Below are 22,860 nucleotides of genomic sequence, written 5' to 3'. Positions count from 1 at the left end.
GGCTCCTCTTGTTCCTCCTCCTACTCCCAAAGAAAAAGGAGGAAAGGTGCTCATGGTTGAGGCTAAGGTCCTTGTGTATATGACACCTCTTGTTTCATGTGTGGAGTCTTCTCTTATGTTGGTGATGACTACGAAGATGAATTTTCCCATGAAGCAAGATGTTACAAAGTCTTCTCGACTTTTGTTCTAGGTTCTCTCATCTACATTAGAACTAGCTTGTGTGCAAGCATAAGCAAAATTGATGGGTGATGTCTCAAGAATGCAAGGCCACATTGACGACAAAGGATGTGTTTTTTTTTCATCTCTTGCATCTTTTTCTATTTATGTTCCAATTTTTTATGCTTCTACTATCTCTACTCTTGTTTTTGCCTCTACTTTTATCTTGCTTCTACATTCTTTGAGATATGGTGAAGAATATCACTCAAAAAGGGTGTAAATGTTCATTTCTACCTCCCTAGAGCCACCTCATATCACTTCTATGCTTGATATTCCTCCATTTTTGCAACCCATAGACATGCTTCATACGAAGGTTATATCTAGTATGACTCTATCTACTCCTCTTGCTTTCTAGCATGTCCATCCTAGCTTCCCTAAAGTCCTTCAACTTGCCATAGTTGATATGAAGATTTCATTTCAACCTCCTAAGCGTAAGTTTGTGAAAGGCCCCATTCTTGAGTTATGAACTGTAAGAAGTCTTCTCCTTCAACTCCTCTTTCTTCCTTTGTTTTTGTTATTCAATAGGCTCTACCTTATCCATAGTTTATCACTACCCCTCTCTCTAAGTTTGATGGCGCAACTCCTATTTCACAACCTATAGTTGAGTCAACTTACTCCTCTCTTGAGAAGTGTATGTTTAACTCTCTAGAGGATATTCTAGTGTTCTAAACTATCTTTACAAGATCGTTGACATTTGACTCATAGGAATTGGTGGATGGGAATGGTGAGATAGCCTAATCCCTGACTCTTGCTACAAGCAAGACGCATAGCATCGCCTTAGTTGTTGTCCCTTTGAAAGCTCAATCTCCTTCCCCTAAGATCAAGATTGGGAGAATTCCAATGATTTGTTAGAGGTGATTGATTAAAGTGGTGCCTCTTCATTTGTTTAGATTAGTTTTTTCCTTGTTTGTTTATGTTCCCTTTTACTTGCTTATATATGTTTGTGCTCACTCTTAAAGGACCCGAGATAGCCTTGTAGGTTTCTTCTATTTATGCCATCATCATTCTCTTTGTCATACTTTGAATTTTGAAATTTAGGAACAATGAAAACTATCAAGGCATTTAGACCTCCTCCAAGTTGACCCAAATTTTTACATTTCTTTGTCTTCATGTGCTCCTTCTTCATTATCCAAAAAAAATGGGAATATGATGATGATTCATTTGTATCTATATATAGATGCTACTAGTATGAATCACATTGACCCCAAATATTAGGATCCCCCTATCTCTTTATGTTTAGTTGATGTTGTGGGTAATATGTGCTATTTGTTGCAACGTATCATTTCATGGATACATCTTGTTATGTTTTTATGACACAAAATATCTTCTCCTTAGAATAGCATGTGCTCCTTTGTGTAGCACAAATCATTCTAAGGGGGGTCTATCATATCCATATTATAGTTTTCTTATCACATATTGCTTATATGTCTTTTTAAAAATATGTTTGAATTCAATTGTCTTACCTATCATGTAGCGTGTTGGCCCAACCCACTGGACCTTATCTTTATACACATCTATGTCTCTTTTATGTGGCTACCATGTAACACAATTTATAGTAGTCACAAGCCAATTGGATTGTTGTTTAGTCTCTAGCATAACACAACTTTCTACCCATTCATATCGACATTATCTTATGTTTGTATGATTTTTTATGTCTAATGTTTTCTTTTCACCCAATATGTTTGTTTGCAACTAACATGTTTATGGTGATACAACTTAATAATTTCTATGCAAGATGGATGCAGGTCTCTTCCCTAGGGACAACTCTACACAAATAAAAGACTCTACTTCCCCTTCGTATCTTGGGTATAATAATTTCAACTCTTTCTTTCAACATTAGCTACAATCTTCTCTTGAACATCACATAAGACTTTCCCTTTAGTTACAATTAAAACAATTGTGTCTTTTTTTACCTTAATATTGATCAAAAAATGTACCTAACCACCTTCCATGCCCGATTTCTCAGCTATTAGGTCTAGTTTTCACTTTGACATGTGTGTATTTCTCAGATGTCCATGCAACACACTAGCATTTTGTGAAAACTTATGAATGTGTTGGCCATTGAGAGACTACTCTTGTTGCATTTGGATAGTGTAACACGTCTGCCAACCTGCATGGATATTGTGAATCGATTTCCTTTGACAAAACCTATTATTTTGCCTCCAATTTCATCTTTTGAATTGCATTCATGTTTGCTATCACTCTTAAACAACCTCTCTTGCATTCTACACCTTCATTCTTGCATTCTCACATTCACAACACTCTACACACTCTTTTATTTCACTCTATTTATTGTTATAGTGACATCTTGTTATTGCATTGTAATTACTCAGAGAAGATCACTGTCACTTTGAGGTTTCTCACTACTTCTTTGCACTTGTAGGCTACTAAGTGTTTTGTGCTTGAGACTATAAACTCTTTGAATTTATTTTCCATATTGTCTTAATGATAAGCATATTGTTCTTTCTTTGTTTTTATGTCTTTTATCCATATCTTGTCTATGGTTGTCCATGGAGGTGGGAACACTGAAACAGGGGTTTGACTGAGACAAACTCCTATATAGCCACCCAACACATCTCTTTAGTACTATGTGTGTAAGTATAGGTAAAAGAGTTGCTTGGAGAAAGTTTGTGAGTTTATTTGACATTTTTCGATAATATTCCAATTTTATTTTTTGTTCTCATTTTAATTGCTTAATTTAGCACTTACATTCCAAGTTTGACTAAGGCAAACTCCTATACAACTACCCAACCCACCTCTTCAATCTTATAAGTAAAAGAGTTGCTTGGAGAAAGTCTAAGAGTTTATTTGACACTTTTGGTGATATTCCAAACTTTCTTTCTCTTCTCATTTTAATTACTTAATTTAGTACTTACATTTTAGTTATTTTGATTCATTGTGCAATTGTACTTTTTAGTTTTTGATATTCAGTACATTGTGTATATTTTTTGTGACAATTCCAATTTTTTGTCTGTATGGGACACTAGCACATTGCACATTTTGTCCTAGATAGAGGGCTTGCCAAGTTGTCTAGAAGATCTTTGTGGTCTACACTAGTAGTTTTTGAAGTCTAAAGAACATATAATTTGTGTGTTCAATTAAAACACACATCTAGTTAATTATAAGGTAAACTCAAAGCTCATAGATACATGGAGGCTTACCTAAGTGGAGGGTTGAAACTTGAAACCTTGAAGGGTTTGATTATCCTTCGTAACTTTTCATACTTTACAACATTATCTCTAAAGGCCATATATTTTGAAATTTTTTAATTTTCTATTAGGAACACAAAATGGTGCCTCTACAAAGATAAACATCTCATAAATTAAGCGGTATTTCCACAAGACCGTTTGACTAGAGATGTCAAAGGTACTTTTTGTTCAAGTTTCAGATGATTTGGTTAACAAGAAGTTTAATTTTTCGAAGTGTCAAAGTGATGATATTGAACTGGTATAATCTGGCTTCATCTATACAAGTGTTTATTTGCTTGCATTAGTAGAAGATTGTCTATTTTAGATATATGGACTTTGCACATATCTCATAAATTCGTAAAGCTTGAAGAGCATGAAGGTTGGACCCATGTTTACAGTTTCACAAGTTCAATATTGTTTCTTTTGGGACTAATGGTTGATGGCCCAATTGAGAGAAGGTTGTTTGAGCTTGCGTCGTGTCTCTTTATGTCCATGCCACTCTAAGAGACTGCATTAAGGTGTTGTTGGGCTGGGTTAAATCTTGCTTTGCACTACAAAGTATTATTTCTCTTGATATGTTTGTTTTGTGGCCAATTAGCAGTGAACTACACGTTTTCCTTATAGTTGACCTAATTGATGTTTTGAATACCCGCGGAGGGTATGTCACATGGCTGATTGGTGAAATCAATATGTATCTCCATCCATGCATTGTCCTGAACCTGACCTGATTGATGTTTTGAAGATTGCAGAGGATGTATATATATAGAATATCAAGATTGTTGAAATATGATGAAGAATGTATCGATAATGAGTAGGCGAATATTGAAGGCAATGAGCTGGAATTTGTTAATACTACAGAGCTAATCAATGTTGACTATCCAGTGGAGTTAAGTCATCAAAGTCATTCACACTCCAATCCTATCAATTGCATTTTAGGGAGTTGTTACTTCCTTGGGTTGAAGTCCTAAAACAAAGTTATATTTCATTGAGTTGCAGCCTTAAAACAAAGTTGTAAACCTGTTTTATATTATTGTGATGCTAGATTTGGATAGTAAATCCAAGCAACTTTCTCGTCGTGGTTTTTTCCTTGTTGGATTTTCCACGTAAATGTGGTGTTATGGTTGTCTCTCTTCTTGCAGTTAGATAATTACATTTGATGAATTGCTGCTGATCAAGTCAAAGAAATTGTTTTATATACTGTTTCACCTCCCCCCCTCTCAATACTCGTGTGTTCAACAAGAATGTCAATTATGGTTAGTGTCAAGAATGCAAAACATTCCTAGTAACCATATTATCTTAGGTCGCAATATTTTTTGAATTTTCCTTTTACCTTGTACAAAATCTCATTATGTCCTCAATCAAGCCTCTAATAGTGTTTTCATGGTGGATTGCTTCACTAAAATCTTTATGAAAAATAAATCATTGTCTTATATTTGCATTTTTATTATAATGGTTCAATGATTTGTTGTTAGCAATCATTTTCTACTTTAGTGTTTTATTATGTTTTTACAATTATCAAATACCAACTATAAAGAGATCAATGGACAAACTTGACAAGTGATAGTCTTTGTAGACACCTAAAATTGTCATCTTGTTACTACCCAAGTATTTCTTCTATAATTGATTGAGACAACCATAATTATTCAACTAATTATCCAATTTGTATTTCCCTTTTAATTAAATAATTTAATTTAATAAATAAAGTCTTTATTAGTCTTTTTTATCTGCACATATATCTAGTCTAAATCATTTGATCATTCATCTCATATAATCCAACTTCATTAAATAAATTTAATTATTCATTTACCTAAGTTCTACATCCTCATTTTTTTAATTTAATTTCTATTTTCCTTCACTTTTCATTAAGTGGGTTAAAATCCATTAACCCCTTAATCCCCCCGCTTGCAAAGGTTGAATCCTCAAAAACTCCCTTCAAATCATGCACATCTCCACATATGTACATAGATGGTCCTTTGCACATAAGGCATAGGCCTTTGTACAATGTCACATGGGTCAAAGAACTTGCCCATCCTTCAAGAGGTACTGCAAAGTACCCCTTATACCTTGCCCACTTAATCTTCCCAAGGAGAATATCCACCATCGATTTTCTCTTCAATCCCTCTCCCTCCATCTCCTAAAACAATGTGAGGACACTTGTCCTCCTCTCATGTTCCTATGGCTCTCAACCATGGGAAGCTTTGAGGACACTTTTTGAAAATGATTTTTTTAATGATGCCCATGAGACCAAGTAGTCTATAGAACCTAAGATCGAAAACAACACGATGAATCCAAAAGAACCAAACACAACTTCACATTGATACTATTCTTTGCTAATCATGGTTCTTTTGCTGTGAATTTTGACCAAGTAATCTGCCATCTTTGTCATTAATTTTGGCACTCTAAAGTTGGAGCATCCACGTCCATGTGCAACATGTGTCCAAAAATAATGGTAGCTTTTTTTAAAAAGTTTTCTTCAATTTTGAATGGTTCTTATCTAATAGTTTCTTAGCAACTAGCTTTCTCAAGGGGTGCTATAGGAAGTTATTTTTATGTTTCAAATTATTTATAATTTCTCTACATGTCTTCCTCAAGTTGTTATAATCCTAAATCAAGTTGCTACAAGATGGTTTATTTTGTAAATAGATAGATACAGTCAAAGCAACAAGTATTATGTATAATGCGATAGGTATTGTGTTTTAAAACGTAATGCCATCGTGATAACTTTTTGTTTCTTAAAGCTCCAATAGGAAATGTGATACATAAAGGTTTGCTTCATAACTATTGTCAAGATAAATGTTGGTTGTTTTGATAACATGGTCATTATTACTTTATGCAATACAATCAAATATTAAGGCTTTGTTGCAAATGTGGCCAAACTTAAATTGTTCTCTCAAGGTGCATGTCTTAAAAGGCATCTCTATTTTAGATTCTTTCTTTTAAGCTTTATTGCACATGTAGTCAACCTTAAATTGTTCTTTCAAGGTGCATATCTTAAAAGCATCTCTATTATGCATTCTTTCTTTTATAAATATGCCTTTTATATTCTTGGTTGTGTTGGTTGGCTTTTCCATACAATTAATATTGCTTTAGCAATCTAGTCATCATGTACAAATATTAAGTGATTTGTGGCAGAGTTTATTTGAGGAGGCAAGACTTCACAAAACTATAGGCTTCTTGATCAAGATCCACAACAAAAGAGTTGACAATATAAAGAACCTAAAAAACTGTTAACAATGTTGCTCTTGATCCCATATGATACAAGAGCATCAGTCTAAAATTTTTTGGGGTCTTCTTGTTTTCATGTGGTTTGGTGAATTAGCTTAAAGTTTGGCTTGTTGGCAATTATGTGTGTGGGAGTTTGATGTGTAATAGTTGAGAGTGAGAGAGGGAGATATAGGCAATGAAGACTAGTATTTGAGGGTTGGAAGAAAGAGGACTAGATGGTGTAGGGAAAGAAATCAATTCCTTAGTGATTGAGAGATGAATCTGTAGAGAAAGTAATCTGCCATGTCAGGGTTGAGTTTGGTGGAAGGTCTAAGGGAGGAGACCAGGTGAGCAGTAGGAGACAACCAATCAGTCAGGGGGGAGCCAAACAAAGAGAGGTTGATTAGATGAATGCAACATTGAGGTGTGGGAGTAGAGAACAATCCAAATGCATGACAGGTTGGTACTCCCTTGAAGTGTGAGGTAAAGTGGAGTTGGTAAAGCTTAAAGCTAAGGAGGTTTGCCTTGCATAAACAAAGATTTGGAAAATAGAGCATATAGATTGAAGATGTGAGAAAGGAAATTGCTCCTAGAAACGTGGAAACTGAATAGAGCTTTGGAGCGAACAAAGAAGAAAAAAACAATGAGAGAGCAACAAAAAGTAAGAAAAGAGAGGTATGTCGTTTGAGGTTTGAGGAGGGAAAGATCGAGAGTAGATGACATGATGATAGAAGCAACAATAAAAAGAGGCATTCTTGAGTAGTAAAGAGGACTTTTGTTCAATTCCAGTCATCCAAAGAATGTATTGAAGGAATAAATAAACATACAGGTATTCATTGTCTAAGTTAATGAATGTCCATTGTAAATCTTGTTGCAGATTTATGACTTTGTATTAATAATTTGAAAAGTTGTCTTTTGAACTGTGAAGTTCCTATCATTGTTTTGATAAAAAGTTTGTTTGAGAGTGTTTGTGCTAACAATTTGGTATTAGAACATGTGTTTGTGAAGGAGTGTGTCATCGGTTTGGTATCAAAGCCTAAAAGGTCTACGAAGAGGAAATTAAGAGAAGGTTTGGGTAAGAAAGTAGTTATGTTCATGTGATTTTGGTTAAATCTATGTATGACAATTTTGACAAGGTAACAAGAAGAACGTGTTTACTAGAAGATTGGACAAGGGAAAATGAGAGGAGCCCTAGGTGAGGTATCAAGAAATCATGAAAAAAAGATGCAACAACAAACTCAAAATGAAAGAATCAAGAAGGAAGACAATTATGAAAAAGCAAGATAAAAAGAGTTTGATAGTGAGATAACATAATTGAAAATGGATTTAGAGAAGTGTAAGGCTTTGGTGAAGCAGTGGCTTGAGGGGAGAAGCCAAGAATATGTTTGGTGTTGGCCATTGAGAAAGAAGATAAAGTGACTTGTAGAGCTACTTGTGAAGGAGAGAATAAGGCAAAGGATAGCTGCCTTAAGAAGAAAAGATGAAAGAATGAGAGAAACAAATAGAGGTTTGTACAACAGAGAGTTGCCAAGTGAGTAACGTGTACCAAAAGAGGTGAAGGAAATGCTTATTGTGGAGAACATGAAGAAAGGCAAGAAAGACTGGAGAGAGGAAGAAGTGCAAAAAGAAGCACTCAAAAGAAGATGTAACAAAGAGAGGAAAGTGCCTATGATGAAGGCACTTCTAGAGACATTTCGGTCTCTCATTTTGATTGTTAATGTTACGTTTAAGAATGTGCATGCATGTATGAGGAGCCTTATTGGGCAAGTCAAGAACAAGACCTTGGAGTTGATAAGAGAAAGGATAAGTAGAAGACCCGTAGACAATGATGAAGATGAGAAAGAGAGGAGATTAGTTGTAATAGTAGGTCAAGAAGAGTTTGTAGCAAAGGCATATTGCAAGGTATCTGAAAATGAAGATAAAAATGGTGTTGAAAATCTCTAGTATGATAATAAAGATGAGGAAGATGCCCTTGGGTTTTGTGATGCCTTAGAAGATGATGTAGATGAGGTAAAACAAATCAGTAAAGAAGAAGAGTTGACAAGGAAACTCATAAGGAAAAAATATAAAAAGAAAGAGGAAAGGAAACGAGCATAGATGGAGAAACTCAAAAAGAGTAAATGCAAGAATACAATGAATTTGGAAGAGGCACGTCCAGGAATGCGAAGGTGGAGCAATTGGAAGACGAGGAAAAAGCAAATGGTATTGAAAGATATTGTGTGAATCCATAGTTGACTTCATGTGCAGGAGCCAATGAATTTTTTTTAGTTACTTGAGAAGTCTGATGCAAGGGCATTGATTCCTTTGTCTTTTTTGCCTTTATGATCTTTTGTTTGGTTTGAGTTCGTTGTTTAGTTTTAGTTTGTAGATGTATTTTGGGACGACTCATTTACTCCAAAATGGGTTCTTCTTGCAATGTTCGAATACTGACAGTTATGGGGAAAACTCGTGGTGAACAAAGGGAATAAATAAGGATAGAAGTCAACCAAAATAGAGGACGAGGGGGGCCCAATAGAGGATAGAACAAATTGAGATAGAGTGCAAGAAGAGGAAACGTTGGCAGAGTAAGGAAGATATAAAAAGACGAAGTGGAGATCGAGGACACGAGGAGAGATACATCTTTACCTTGGTCAGCAATGCTGGATAAATTTGGTGTTTTGTTATCGATTTGACTTTCATTGCAGATTTTAGTATAAGCATTTGATGTGTTTGTTGAAACACTTTCACCTCAAATTTGGGAATCTCGTTATGTTTAACTAATCATCCATGATGGTGTTTATCTTTGTTCTAAGTTACTACAACTTTCTGTCCAATAAAGTTGCTTTGTGTCAATTCCTGTCACTGTTGATAGAGGAAGCCTGATATTATTTGCAGAAATTTGGGTTTTTGAAATCAACTTTCATCACCATAGACTAATGGTCTCATGGACGTCATTAAAACTCATTCATTCGTTCTCATGTGGCAACCAATTTTGAGGGAGTCGTGCGTAGCCCATTTATTCCTCGTGTAACTTGTTGCATTCCTTTCATGCAACTGATATAACACTCGCATGAAATAATTTCAGGTTTGCTCTGGCTATTAGTGGCATTATTTCATGCATTTCTAGGTCATCATTTTGAAAAGTGGTTGCACCTCTAGCCATGTGTTGTTTGTTCTAGTTGGTGATTAGATCTTGTTGTAGATTTTCTTTTACAAAATCATTGGCTATCACACAGGGTTGTTAATCCCTTTTATTGTTGCACCGAAGTTGTAATGACAAAATAGTTTGGCTATGGGAGGAGGATGTAGTCACTGTAATTCTCTGCAATTTTGTACGCAAGTTGCACTGTATTACAGACAGTTGATAAGATATATTGGAACTTTTCATTGTTGCTTCTGTTGTGTATATAAATCTGTTAAATAAGTTCGGGCCATTTATATTAGGTAATCTTTCAGTAGACTTCCTAGTCTAGATTGCATCGTATTCTATCAATGAGCCAATAGTAATGATTTCAAATACTTTAAATATAAATAATTTGAGATTTCAAGCCATTCCTACAATGTGCTAGGCTCACTTTCCAAAAACCAATTGCATCATTTTAAAAAATAAAATAGACTAAGTTGCATTAACATTCTATCAAAAATACTGTACAAGACAATGTATATGCACTCTGCGCTCTATGCATTGATCGAGTTGGATATTCCAATTTCTCATGGTCATTGATCTTCAAGCAAGGATAGCCGAGTACTTCCAAATGAGTTGTTTAATGCAACATTTATTGTTTTTTCAAAGGACAACAATTGTAAGGCAATTACGACAATATGCTGATGATGGCATTCATGCAGCATTTTACATTTTTTCATATAGATGACCAATTCATTATCAAAATGATCTCATATGCAACTTGTAGCTCAGCATTCAAAGTGTGACTTAGTTGTAGAAATTTTAGCTCTAGTTACAAAAACAATGCCTCACTTCATATTGTGATCGTATTTTCATTAATTAGCACAAACAATAATGCACTTCATTACATAGAGTTACACAACAAATCATGACATTTTAAGTATTGTGCAGCAATAACGAATGATAAATATATATAGAACAAAGTTATAAACTATGCATGTCTATGCAATTGCAAAAGCAGAATTAATAGGAATATATAAAAGATAATGTTTCAAAACCAAAAAACAGTGCTACAGAATTGGAAAGAATGTGGCATAATATAAGAAAATGCCACAAAACAATGACAGCAGCCACACAGTGGTAGGCCAGTGCAAAAACTTACAGCCTTGGAGACTCGAGCAATAGTATGGAATGTTACAATATATAAAAAATGTTGCAAGCTATGAATAACTATTATGCAAAGCCTAAATTTTCATTTTGTTGATAAATGGTAAGAAAAAGATTTAAAAATTAATGGAGAATTGCTTTAATATGATCATAGAGATTAATCACACTATATACAAACTGAAATGTTAACAATAAGTATAATATTAGTGTGGAACTGACTAGGAATGAGAGACTGAAGTTGAGTTGCAACATTTGTCTCTAGTCCGTTTCCAAACTTTAAAGAAAGGAACCCTCTTACTCTCACAATTGACTCCAAATTCTCCCAAAGCAACATGATATCGATGCAAAAACAGTCCAAGAGAGTAACTAAAGTTTTCCGATATCAAATGTGAAATGTGGGTCGATCATGTGCAAATTTACAAATTGTAAATTGACAATGTGAGAAACAAACGAAATGAAATCAGAAATGGATAAATTAAGAGAAAATTAACTTAAATGCAAATCCATATTAAGTTTTGAACATGTAGCCCTCAAAAATGTAGTAAGCTTTGCATGGACAATTAAGCACATTAAACCTAAATTTATTATAATTGTGTGAGCAATTGCACACATTGTCCCTAAATTACCTTAATTGTGTTACAGCTCACGCCATATTTGTGCTAAATTACCAATTGAATTGGGTGAAAAAAAATAATGTAAAATGGTGAGCAATAACACAAAAATGATTAGCATTCTTGTTGTACTTGGGGCAATCAAACCATAATTTTGAAAAATTAAAATTAAAATGCCATGCAGTTGGACTTACATTAAAAATTGGCCAAATCATATCGGGACAATTGGGGGCCCAAACTAGAATAAACACCATGGCAATCAAAGTTTATTCTAAGAAATTAAAATATCCGTCAGGGCAAATAACACAACATTAAGATTTTAAGTTGAATATTGATTTCCACAATAGTTGTGAAGTAAAAGGTTTGTGATCTACATATAATGCATCTGTAAAGTGTGTAGCTGAATTGCAATGTGCTCAAGCAGACAATAAATTACCTGTTTCATGGTCAGAAGTTGCTATATGATAGGAAAAATTGAATCCAAAATTTGCTATAATACAGTGCTTCTAAATGAAAACTAATCAAGATTTAAAAGCTTGATCTTCTCATTCTGGTTGAATCAGTCTTCTCCATTTACTGAGATCTGCTGCTTATAAAACTCCATGGCATCATCATCAAACTGTTTCAATAGCGATAAATTGAACAAGCAGAAATGTAGTTTTCATTTGTTTCATTAGTGAAAAAACCTAAAGCAAAGATCTGTATTGAACCATATCTTCGACTAGCGACAAGCTCATGACCAAAAGATAGATCTCTAAACAGACTCCATTTTTTCTTTTCAATTGGAAATTTAATCCCCATGAATAGTATAGCGTTCCCACTTCTTAGTTGGATCGTATATCTGCATTAAACAAAATCAGTTATGAGGTAATTATGCAATTATAATTAAACTGGTATACAATTAAAAATTTCTTAAGTAGGAAACAGAGGAAAAACATTGTACCTCCCATCTCGATGCTGGAAATATATGTTTGTTTTTCTCATACCAATGTCGTTCAACAACCTTGCCAGCATGTGACTGCAAAAAATGATCACAAACTGAGAACAACAATCTCACTATAGGAAAGTTTTCAACCTAAAAGGAACACTCAAAATGGATGTAGGGCAGATAATGTGACACCTCATCCTTTTCTATAGTGGCATCTGCTATTGTTCGAATGTCCTCGTGCACGTCAAAATGAAAAAGCTACAAGTGCAAATTTTCATAGTTAATACAGAGATGCTGAAAATTAAAGAGTACTGAACTCGTACCCAAATGCTCCTAGAGTCTACAAAGACTGTTATGCAAATTATAATTCTAGAAGAGCTAATACCGGTCCACTTTTGCCCCTTGCCTTGTTTGTAATCAGCTCATAGAAGCTATGTTGCTGTCATTCCATTTCATAAAACATGTCAAAAGAGATTTTTGGACCAAAACATAATGGAATATTGCACCCAGGCTTAAAGAATGTATTGCTTTTGAACTAAATCTCTGAACAAAAAAATTATTTTGAACTAAGTCTGTAAGATTATATATAATCCCTAATGAACGAGCCAAAATCCTTTATCAGGCATTAGCAACTTGATTCTGAAAAATGAGATTTTCCAGCATGAAATTTAGGGATAAAAAATAACACAACTAAATTATTGAAGAGAACTCACATGAGGAATGATAAGGTCCTCCTTTACGTAGAGTAAATTTTCTACTGAAGCAGTTCGAACCTCTCTGAATTCAGGGGCAAGTTGTTGCTGAACTGCACGAAGGAACTCAGCTATCGTGTCTCCTTTGCGTACCTGTTCATAAGCAAGAATCAGATTGCATTATTGATTGTAGTCCAAAATATTTATAAGGATCATTTGTTTAAATTTTCTATACAACTAAACTCATTCTACAGTAATTTTACTACCATACAGTGAATAAACTGTGAAACATTAGAACATTAAGCCAAATTAACAGCAACTACTGGCAGTCAAGGACTGTAAGCAAATGCACAAAAGTTGTAAGGAAAATGTAAAACAGCTAAGCATAATAAAAATATATAAGGAGTTTCAAGTGTTTGCACTTTGCACATGGACACAAAAATTATAAATGAACTTGCCGAACTTGTGGACAAAGAGAGGTCATCTGCTGATTCAATCTAGCGGGATTTACATGACAAGATCAACTAAGAGAAAAGGCAAAAACATTACCCTGACTGTCTTTGAACGCATCCATTTTCATAGCTAAGAAAGCACTGGAAGGGCTTTATCCTAATATCTTAGTCCCAGAATAACATGATTAATATGTCTGGAACATTCAAATCAGAACAGTGTTACTGATAGTCTAACATCATGGATGTCCTTTTGATAACTAGACCCATTTATTAGCCATCAATAATCTTACATAACTGCCATCATCTGCATCTCATTGCAGTAACGAATAGCTAGACTTATGGAATATTCTCTCTTATTAAATTCACTCATTTGTTCACCTCCATTACTCAAAAATGCTTACCATTACTGCCGTCTGCAATTATCCTCACCAATGCAAATTCTTTGTGCTATATCATAAGTATGGGCAAATACCAACTCCTCCACTCAAAGTTGGGTGAATAAAGAAAATTAACGAACTTCAAGATGTAGGAGCATCACGGGGATCAGGCAATTGGCATCAACCAGAATATCTTTCATTTTAGTTTGCTTTGCTTGGGAAATAAAAGCCCATGGCTTCTCATGAGATGCAGACTTAGTGTTTTGCCTTTTCCCTCTAGGAAAACCTCTTGTGTTGAACTTTACATTTATTAAAAATCAAGCGAAACTTGTGTATTTTGGAATGCCCCACTTCAAGGGAATCTTATGATTCTCCTCTTGAGCCACTAGGAACCCATTCTAAGAGATCTATGGCACCTCATTAAGCAGGGAGTTACTTGTAAGGTGTCTATGATGGTCATGAGGGGAGGGTTATAATCTTAAAGCATTTTTGACCTCATTGAATGGGGAGTTACCTTGTAAGGTATCTATGGCATCTTGTTGATTAGGGAGTTTTACTTGTGATGCATCTCTCGCAAATCATTGATTGGGGAGTTACTTATGAGGTATCTATGACAAATCATTGATCGGAGAATTACAAAAGAAAAATACATTTTTAAACTTCTGGGGAATCGTTCCCCCATGTGGCAGATTAGGTGGCATTGGGGTTTTGGATAAGCATTCTCAAATAGGTTGTTAGAGGTTTGAGAGTGAGCTCTTGATATTTTCTTTTTTTTTTTTTTTGCAAGAGGTAAGGAGGCGCAGGCTCACAGTTGTTTATTTTGTAGATGTTAAAGATTGTAAGTATAATTGGAGCTTGGGAGTCATTGATCTCTTGGAGAAGCTCTGCTATATTTTCTGTTGAAATCGTTGTAACTAGTTTGCTCTTGCAGGAGGCAAGTCGTTCCATAAGGATAACTTTGCCAAAATTCCTGTAGAGTCCATGCATGTAATGTTCTTAGTCTGTTGAAAAAACTAATTCCCGTTGTTGAATGACTCCTATTATTGATTCAGAACAATGAGCTCTCTGTGTCTATGTTGTGTGTTACAGGCCTTGTGTGGTTTATATTGGTGTTGCTGCAAGGAAAGGCTCACCATTCATTTGGCTCCCTATCTTTGGCGCTGAATTTGTTTAAACTGAAACTACCATAAGGACTAGAAAATATGAAGAACCAAATGCCATGCACTACCTCACATCCTAAACTAATCTTCAAAGATTTAATTGAAAGGCCTGATTTTGCCAAGTTTATCAATGCAATCATAAGATACTTCCACTAGTCAAATGGGATGAGCTCAAATGGTAAATCATCAGGGCTTTCATAACAGGACCATGTGTTTAAACCCCCAGAAAGCATCTTGCATGTTAAATATCTAAATATGTTGAACCTGAATTGAGTAAACTACCGCATCCATCTCTGGGTGTTGTATACTGCACAAAGAATGAGGCCAGGGATGAATCCTGGATGAATTTGGTATAAGAGATACCCGTTTGGTCATGGTATCTAAGCCAAGGGTCACCCCGCAAGGTTATATATTAAACCTCTCAAAAATAAGATATGCCCATTAAAAAGCACTCTATAAAAGTTGTATTATATATGAAGCCAAATTTTGTAATGCATGTGTTTTATATGGTAAGAACTAGATGCACCTTTAACTGGTTATTCTTGGTTATATCCCAATTATTGTAGGTCATTTGTTGTGATAAGTAACAATGACAACATGCAAAGCTTTAGCTAGGTTCAAAAAATTATTAAAGGAAACACATAAATACATACATACAGAGAATTTTTTTTAAATCAAAGTGAATGTAACAAGAAAATTAAATAAAAAATGGTCAAAAGGGATATTATTCCAATGTTCATATTTCATGAATCATCACCTTCCAAAACTTGATTCATTAATTGAAGTTGGATTTTAATTTTCCAATAGAGTATCTCTTACAACATGACGTTGCATACCTAAATGTAGTAATTGATTAATCTCTATGTACACTACTTTTTGTACTTTAGCTTATATGATATGTAAGGTCTAATTCTAATATTATAAAGGGCATGTTGTGTATGCCCTGAAATAAATGAATCATTCTAGAAAATATGGCTAGGAAAGTGTTGTTGATTTATAATTACTAATTTGTGTAAGATGCTATTTACTTTATTATAAATAAGGATTTACCCCTGTAGTAATTCATCCATTTTTTTTCAACACAAACTACAAAAAAATGTTATCATATTTTCGAATGAGTTCCCACTCAACTTTTGGATTTGCAGCTGCAATCCTACATTTTGGGTGCGTAGGTGCCTCATTAGCCTCTTTTTTTTTTAATAATTTGCACCTCTTAAATTTGCAAGTTCACTGCAAGTGGCATCAGAGCTGACTTATGATATATAGAGCATGATTTAGATGTATATTCCAAAGGGCACAAGCTTCTATTGAAAAGAAAAAAAAGAAAAAAAATCTTCTAAAAAGACCTCGAGATGTTTCTGATAAACACAAAATTGTAAATTTTGAGGTAACATTTAGGTAGATGTGTACATTGCAAATTGCTAGTCTAGAATAATCTTTAAACAAATCTGCAATTTCTGGTACCTAGTTTTAAGTGGAATATAAATTTCAGTTCAAGCATCCAACTGAGGTGCCATCCTTTCGATTTAGACTTAGTTTCAGTAAGCTTTTAAATAAATAATGTCTTCTGATATTTTAAAACATGTCGAAAGACGATTTAGCTCTTAACTTCCATTATTAACTTCACCCTGAGAACCCTGGCCTAGAAAAAATATGTTGAAAAGAAACTAAGAATCAATTTTAAAAAGTTCAAGACAACAACTGCTACAAATTTTTTGAATGTATTTGATAGCATTTTTGAAAAATTGATGATTCATTTCAATGTGAAATGCGAAGATAAGGAAGAAATAGATGAATGGTTAGATTTGGAGGATGCATGCATTGAATGGTATTTTGATTCCTTCTAGATGAAAGAAGATAACTTATTTCTAGTACATGCTTCTTCTATCAATGATGAAGAATTCATGATTCTCTTCGGTAGGATGGATTTACAGTGGAAATGATGCACAAGAGTCAAATAGGATTGTCCCTACCCTCCCCTTTCTCTTTAATAGATCATCCATTGTCTAAAAAGAATCTTCCAAGGAGAGGAGAGTATTGATGGAAAATGTTACAGAAAAGTCCACTGAGGCTGGTCGCAAACAAGAAGCAAAAGAACATCATCTCCGAACTTCTTGTTTGCAAGATTCTGTTTCAACAGATAATGATAATTCTCTGGTTTTCTCTTACTTGGTTCCACTTCACAAGTTGCTGATAAAAATTTTCATCTATCACCACAATTCTCACAACACATCTATTTGGTGAGTGTTATTCACCACATGTTGAAGATGGCTTGTGTTGTCTCGGTTGAGCCTTAAATAGATCCATATGGCTCATTTGAGCACCTATATCAGAATATAGTCAATGCAATCATCTAGTTCATTAAAATAGGTCATTGTCAAAGCTTCTACCCATTCAAGTAGCGATTTCAAAAATGGAAGAGCAAATGCACTTCATGATGATTGAGGGAGTTTTCAAAGGATATCCAAGGTTTGAAGTATTAGAATAATGGAAGTTAGCCTGGAAGAGGAAATTAGCTCCTGACCCTTCCAAAGGGTCCAGAGCGAAATCCTCACCTGACCCCCAATTTTGGCCTAAGGCATGCAGAATGAAGCTTTTTGAGTCAAGTGGACGACAAGTAGACATGATGGTACTATGGAGAGATGAAGTTGATCAAGTCTGGATTGAGAAGGAGTGGAATTGAGTGTGAAATCAACCTAAAATAGGGATTTCGCTCTTGACCCTTCCAAAGGGTCCAGAGCGAAATCCAAATTTTCTCCACTTTGCTCCAAGATATGATCAAGGTTGTTGACTTTTGAGGCGTAATTGAGAAAGTTGATGCATGTTTGCCTTGGAGAAGAGTTTTTAGACTCTAAGATGATGAAAGCCAGCCTGGGAAGAGAACTTCACTCCTGACCCTTCCAAAGGCTCTAGAGCGAAAATCCCCTTAAACCTCAATTTCTCACTTGTCAAGGCCAGGTTCATAGCTTCTAAAGGCATGTATGGAAGTGTTTGACTTGTTCTAGCCTTAGGGAGCGACTTGAGGTGGAGGAGATGAAGGATTTTAGCCAAGAAGATGAATTTCGACCCTGACCCTTCCAAAGGGTCTAGAGCGAAATTCTTGAAAACACTCATTTCTCCCTTGGCCAAAGTCAGGATCTTAGTGGAGATGCAAGAGGAAGGATTTATGTTTGCCTCCCAAAGAGGATTGGAGTTAGGAAAGTCAAGAATCAAGCCTAAATCATGATTTTCGCTCCTGACCCTTCCAAAGGGTCCAGAGCAAAAATCCTTGTAGCTCTTATCTTCTTCCCTGTCTTGGCTAGGCGTTGGCATGAAGGAGGATGAATTGGTGTGTTCTTGCCTTGAGAGGGAGTTAGACATTTTGAAAGATGAGGATTTTGCCCAAAAGGTGAATTTTGCTCCTGACCCTTCCAAAGGGTCTAGGGCGAAATTCATTATATACTTCACTTGCTCCCTTGTTTTGGCTTGAAACCTTGCTCCTTAGGTGAAGAATGATCTATGTTTGCTCCCAGATAAGATTGAAAGTTTGAAAATTGAACAAGCAAGCCTAAATCATGATTTTCGCTCCTGGCCCTTCCAAAGGGTCCAGAACGAAAATCTACCTAGGACTCATTTCCTTCCTTGTTTGACCAAATTTTGATGTCCAAGGCATGTTGAAAGGGAGAATGAACATGTTGTGGCCTTTGGGAATGTTTGAAAGAGTTGAAGAATGAGTGTTTTAGCCAAGGAAGGAAATTTCGCTCCTGACCCTTCCAAAGGGTCTAGAGTGAAATTCCTTGCAAACCTATATTTTTAACCTTGCTTGGGCTTAAAACCTTATTCGTAGGGCGAAGAGAGATGAGATTTTACCTTGCAATGAAGATTGGGATTGAAAGGATGAAGAATCAAGTCTTGAAAGGGAAATTCGCTCCTGACCCTTCCAAAGGGTCAAGAACCCATCCTTTTCTCCAAAATTTGTGCCAAGCCATGCCTAGACCAAGGTGAGGGATGCCCTTGAGATTGCCCTTGAATTGATTGTTGTCTCCAAAAATGATGATTTTGGGCTAGAAAGGGAAATTCGCCCCTGACCCTTCCAAAGGGTCCAGGGCGAAATTGTACAAAACCTATCTTTTCCCTTAATTTTATGCCAAATCTAGTGAGGATCAAGATCAAAGAAGGCCTTAGGAATGACTTCAAATTGCCAATGATTATCAAGTTTGAAGGAATTGAGCCAAATGATGAAAATCGCTCCTGACCCTTCCAAAGGGTCCAGGGCAAAAATTCTTCAATCACCTATTTTTCCTTGCAAAATCAAGTCAAACTTGGGTTTTTACTTGGATGATCGAGGAGAAGTGTTTTCTTGCCTTTTGAGGTGGATTGAAGTTGAAATGATGGAGGAATAAGCTCAAAACAAGATTTTCGCTCCTGACCCTTCCAAAGGGTCCAAAGCGAAAACCCTAAAAACCACCTTTTTCCCCAAGATTTGAGTGAAGTCAGGCTTAGGCTAGGGTGAGAAAAGCCATTTGGAATGCCTTGGAAGGATTTTTGATGATTAAAAGTGCAAATTTTGGGCTAGAGGAAGAAATTCGCTCCTGACCCTTCCAAAGGGTCCAGGGCGAAATTCATTATAGGTCCTGTCCCTGGCCATGATTTCTAGCGAAATTCTCTTTTCTAGTCATTTTGAGGACAAACAAGATGTTGCAAGCATGGGGGAGGGATCCAAGGATGAAATTCCAAGTATAGAAAGTGAAAAGGATGGACCTTGGTGAAGGAAAACAAGCAAAGAGAGAAATTCGCTCTTGACCCCTCCAAAGGGTCCAAGGCGAAATTCTCCAAATCAACCATTTTCCCCTTGAGTGAAGCTAAAGCTTTGATACCTATGGCATGGTTGAGACTGGAGTGAGGTATTCTTGCCTTGTAGGGTGAATTAAAAATGGAGGAGATGGAAAATTAAGCCTAAAAGGTGAATTTCACTCCTGACCCTTCCAAAGGGTCCAGAGCGAAATTCATAAAAAGTCATGTCTTCCTCAAAGATAACGTTGAGCCAAGCCAGTGATCAAGGTAAATGGACCTTGGAGATTGCCTTAGAAAAGGTTGTCAATCAAACAAAGGTGAGTTTGGACCTAGAGAAGGAATTTTGCTCTTGACCCTTCCAAAGGGTCCAGAGCGAAATTCTCATTATCACCTAATTTGCCCTTGGTGGAAGCTAAAAGGTTGAATTCCTAGGCTTTGTTAAGCCAAAACAAGCATATGTACACCTTTAAGAGGATTTTGGAGTAAGAAATGAGACAATTAAGGCAAAATCAAGGAAATCGCTCTTGACCCTTCCAAAGGGTCCAGGGCGAAATCCTCAAGGAAGCCTATTCTTCACCTTGTTTGGGCTAGACAAAAAACATGAAGTGATGGCAAATCTAGGTTGTGAGGATTTTGATTAATGGAGTGAATAAACCTAGATGAAGGGTTCAAACAAGCCTCCTTGGAGTAATTTAAGCCTTCCTCATATCTTAAGTATTTTAGTGCCTATGGAAAAGGTGAGCCTTCATCAAACCTTGATCAAATTCTAACATCAACTAGGCTTACTTATACCTTTTCACTAATTTGCTAATTAAATCTCATTTGGAGGCTAAGACAAGTTCGCAAAAGCTAAGGCACTAATAAATTGATTAATTAACTCTTTCTAAGCATCAAAATAAAAACAAACCAACCTTTAGCTTTGAAATTAATTTAAAAATAAAATTCACATTTTTGGCACTCAAAATTCATTATTTTCACTTTGCTATCAAGTCGGCCATGCTTTAAAGGTTTTTTTATTTTATTTATTTATATATTAACCAAGTCGGCCTAGAGGTGAAATGAGGTGAGCGCCCTATAAAGGAAAGGTTTGTTTTGAGATCATTTATCATTCATTCATTTTCTCTCATGCGAATTAGAGGAGCAGATTTGGAGGTGCGAAATTGAGCAAATTGAAGGATAATTTCCAGATTTTGAAGAATACTTGGAAGCTGGTTGAAGGCGAACTTCTTGCTTGAAGACTGATTGAAGCTTGAAGCCATCAAAGGTAGGACCTGAAATTCGAATTAAGGACCTTTGTCCAGCAGATCTCCATTTCCCTTTATCCATTTTTTTTCAAGGTTGATAGCTAAAAATCAAGGAGGTACGTGTAATCAGATTTTGAAGGCATATTGAAGGTTAGATTTGATTTTCTATATCAATCCTTTGTAAGGTTAAATCTTGTATAATCTGATTTGATTCATAAGTAACATCAATTTGGAAATTCATAATTCTAAGGATTTAGAATTTTTTTTTTTCAAATTGTAATCTTCTTATTTCCTCAAAAGGTCTCAAATCTCCTATCTTAAGATATCATGCTCAAACCTAACTTAGGCATTTCTTGTAGGTATCAAATGGCGACCCCCAAGGCCAGTGGATCCACTACCCGGCAGGCTCTCATCAAGGAGGATCAGAAGAACGATGAATTGGAGACTAGGATCATGTCCAAGTGGAGCAATATCCGAGACACCAATCTAGGAAACTTCAATGTGAAGAAGTTTCGGGAAGCGCCCTACATCGGCAAGCCGTCACCTGTCGCGAAGAGGATAATTGAGAGTGGCATCATCAAGGCCGCAGGTTTCCCTCCTGCAGTCAAGTGTCACGAGTTGATGATCGAATGTGCCAGGCACTATGATTCACATTCAAGGACGATCGTAGCTGAGGATGGAACTGTCTTAGCCTACCTTTCAGAGGAAGCTATAAGTGAAGCTTTTCATCTCCCGGAGCAAAGAGACATGATCTACAAAAGTCTAGAAGGAGCTAGGTCTGTTTACGAGGACGATCCTGATTCTTGTCTGAACTTCATCAACAAGAATTGGTTGCTCAAAAGTAGACCTCGCCTGAACAAGATTCCCAATACGCCGCACAAAATTGATTTCCAAGAAGAATTCCAAGGACTTGATAACCATGCTCAATCGGGTTACTGGTGCCTCTCAAGCCTTCTTCTTCGACAAATGGATGCTCTTCTTCATACAAGTAATTATGCAAGGAAAAGGAAAGCTCAATTGGGCTAGAATCATTAGTAATAACCTAGATGTGCAGTTGAGGAGGCTAGCCCCTACTAGGTCTTTTCACATGAGTTCATATGTCATGTATTCCTTAGTCAGAAGTTTTGAGTATGCAGGGCTACCACACAGAGGGGTTGTTGGGAGAGGACACGGAGAAATAAGGGCTTGTGATTCTTATATTCAACTACATCATCCACCAAGGAATGATTACAAGCTAATCAATGATACCTTCACGATGTATATCACCAGGACATTGCAAGGAGGGATTCACAATCGATTGTCTCTGGAAGCGCAGGAGCTCGTGAAGAAGCATGGTGCATGGTTCATTTAGTTTCCAAAATTCACATATATCAGAGTTCGTGGATGTCCTTCACCTCCCTACATGTTGCCAAGATATCCTACAGACAGAATAATACTACTTGAAGTGACTAGACAATTGGCAGCTTGTGCTAGAGCATCAAGACATAAGCATGGAAATGGAATTCCTGTGCCCATCCTGTTTGGAAATTCAATTGAAGCGTGTCCTAATTCTCAAGCCGCGGAAGATGCAGAGAAAGAATTATCTCTGTATTCATTCACATCCTTTGCCTCAAGGGAGAATTTTGACCCTCATGGTCACATGGAAGAGACAGTCGGGAAGAAGTACAAGCATGAGTTTCAAGTAGAGGATTTCTGGATGAATGTTCAAGATGACATAGAGGTGAAAAGAAAGATGCATTCTAGTT

General features: G+C 36.0%; 1 protein-coding gene across 1 annotated transcript in view; it reads right to left on the bottom strand.

Moving 5' to 3' along the window:
- Window positions 1-11,734: 11,734 nt before the first annotated feature.
- LOC131069819 (protein XAP5 CIRCADIAN TIMEKEEPER) overlaps window positions 11,735-22,860 on the bottom strand; it is a 95,160-nt gene continuing 84,034 nt past the window's right edge. Inside the window, exons 8-12 of the mRNA XM_058005382.2 lie at window positions 13,131-13,262; window positions 12,803-12,856; window positions 12,610-12,675; window positions 12,433-12,507; window positions 11,735-12,330 (exon numbers count right to left, since the gene is read on the bottom strand). Of these exons, the coding sequence (XP_057861365.2) occupies window positions 12,280-12,330; window positions 12,433-12,507; window positions 12,610-12,675; window positions 12,803-12,856; window positions 13,131-13,262 (378 nt within the window). The 3' untranslated portion in view covers window positions 11,735-12,279. The remainder of the gene's footprint in view (window positions 12,331-12,432; window positions 12,508-12,609; window positions 12,676-12,802; window positions 12,857-13,130; window positions 13,263-22,860) is intronic.

Source organism: Cryptomeria japonica, chromosome 6 (genome assembly GCF_030272615.1).
Source record: "Cryptomeria japonica chromosome 6, Sugi_1.0, whole genome shotgun sequence".
Taxonomy (NCBI): domain Eukaryota; kingdom Viridiplantae; phylum Streptophyta; class Pinopsida; order Cupressales; family Cupressaceae; genus Cryptomeria; species Cryptomeria japonica.
The sequence above is the reverse complement of the archived record's forward strand: the minus strand, read 5'-3'. Positions and strand labels throughout refer to the sequence as shown.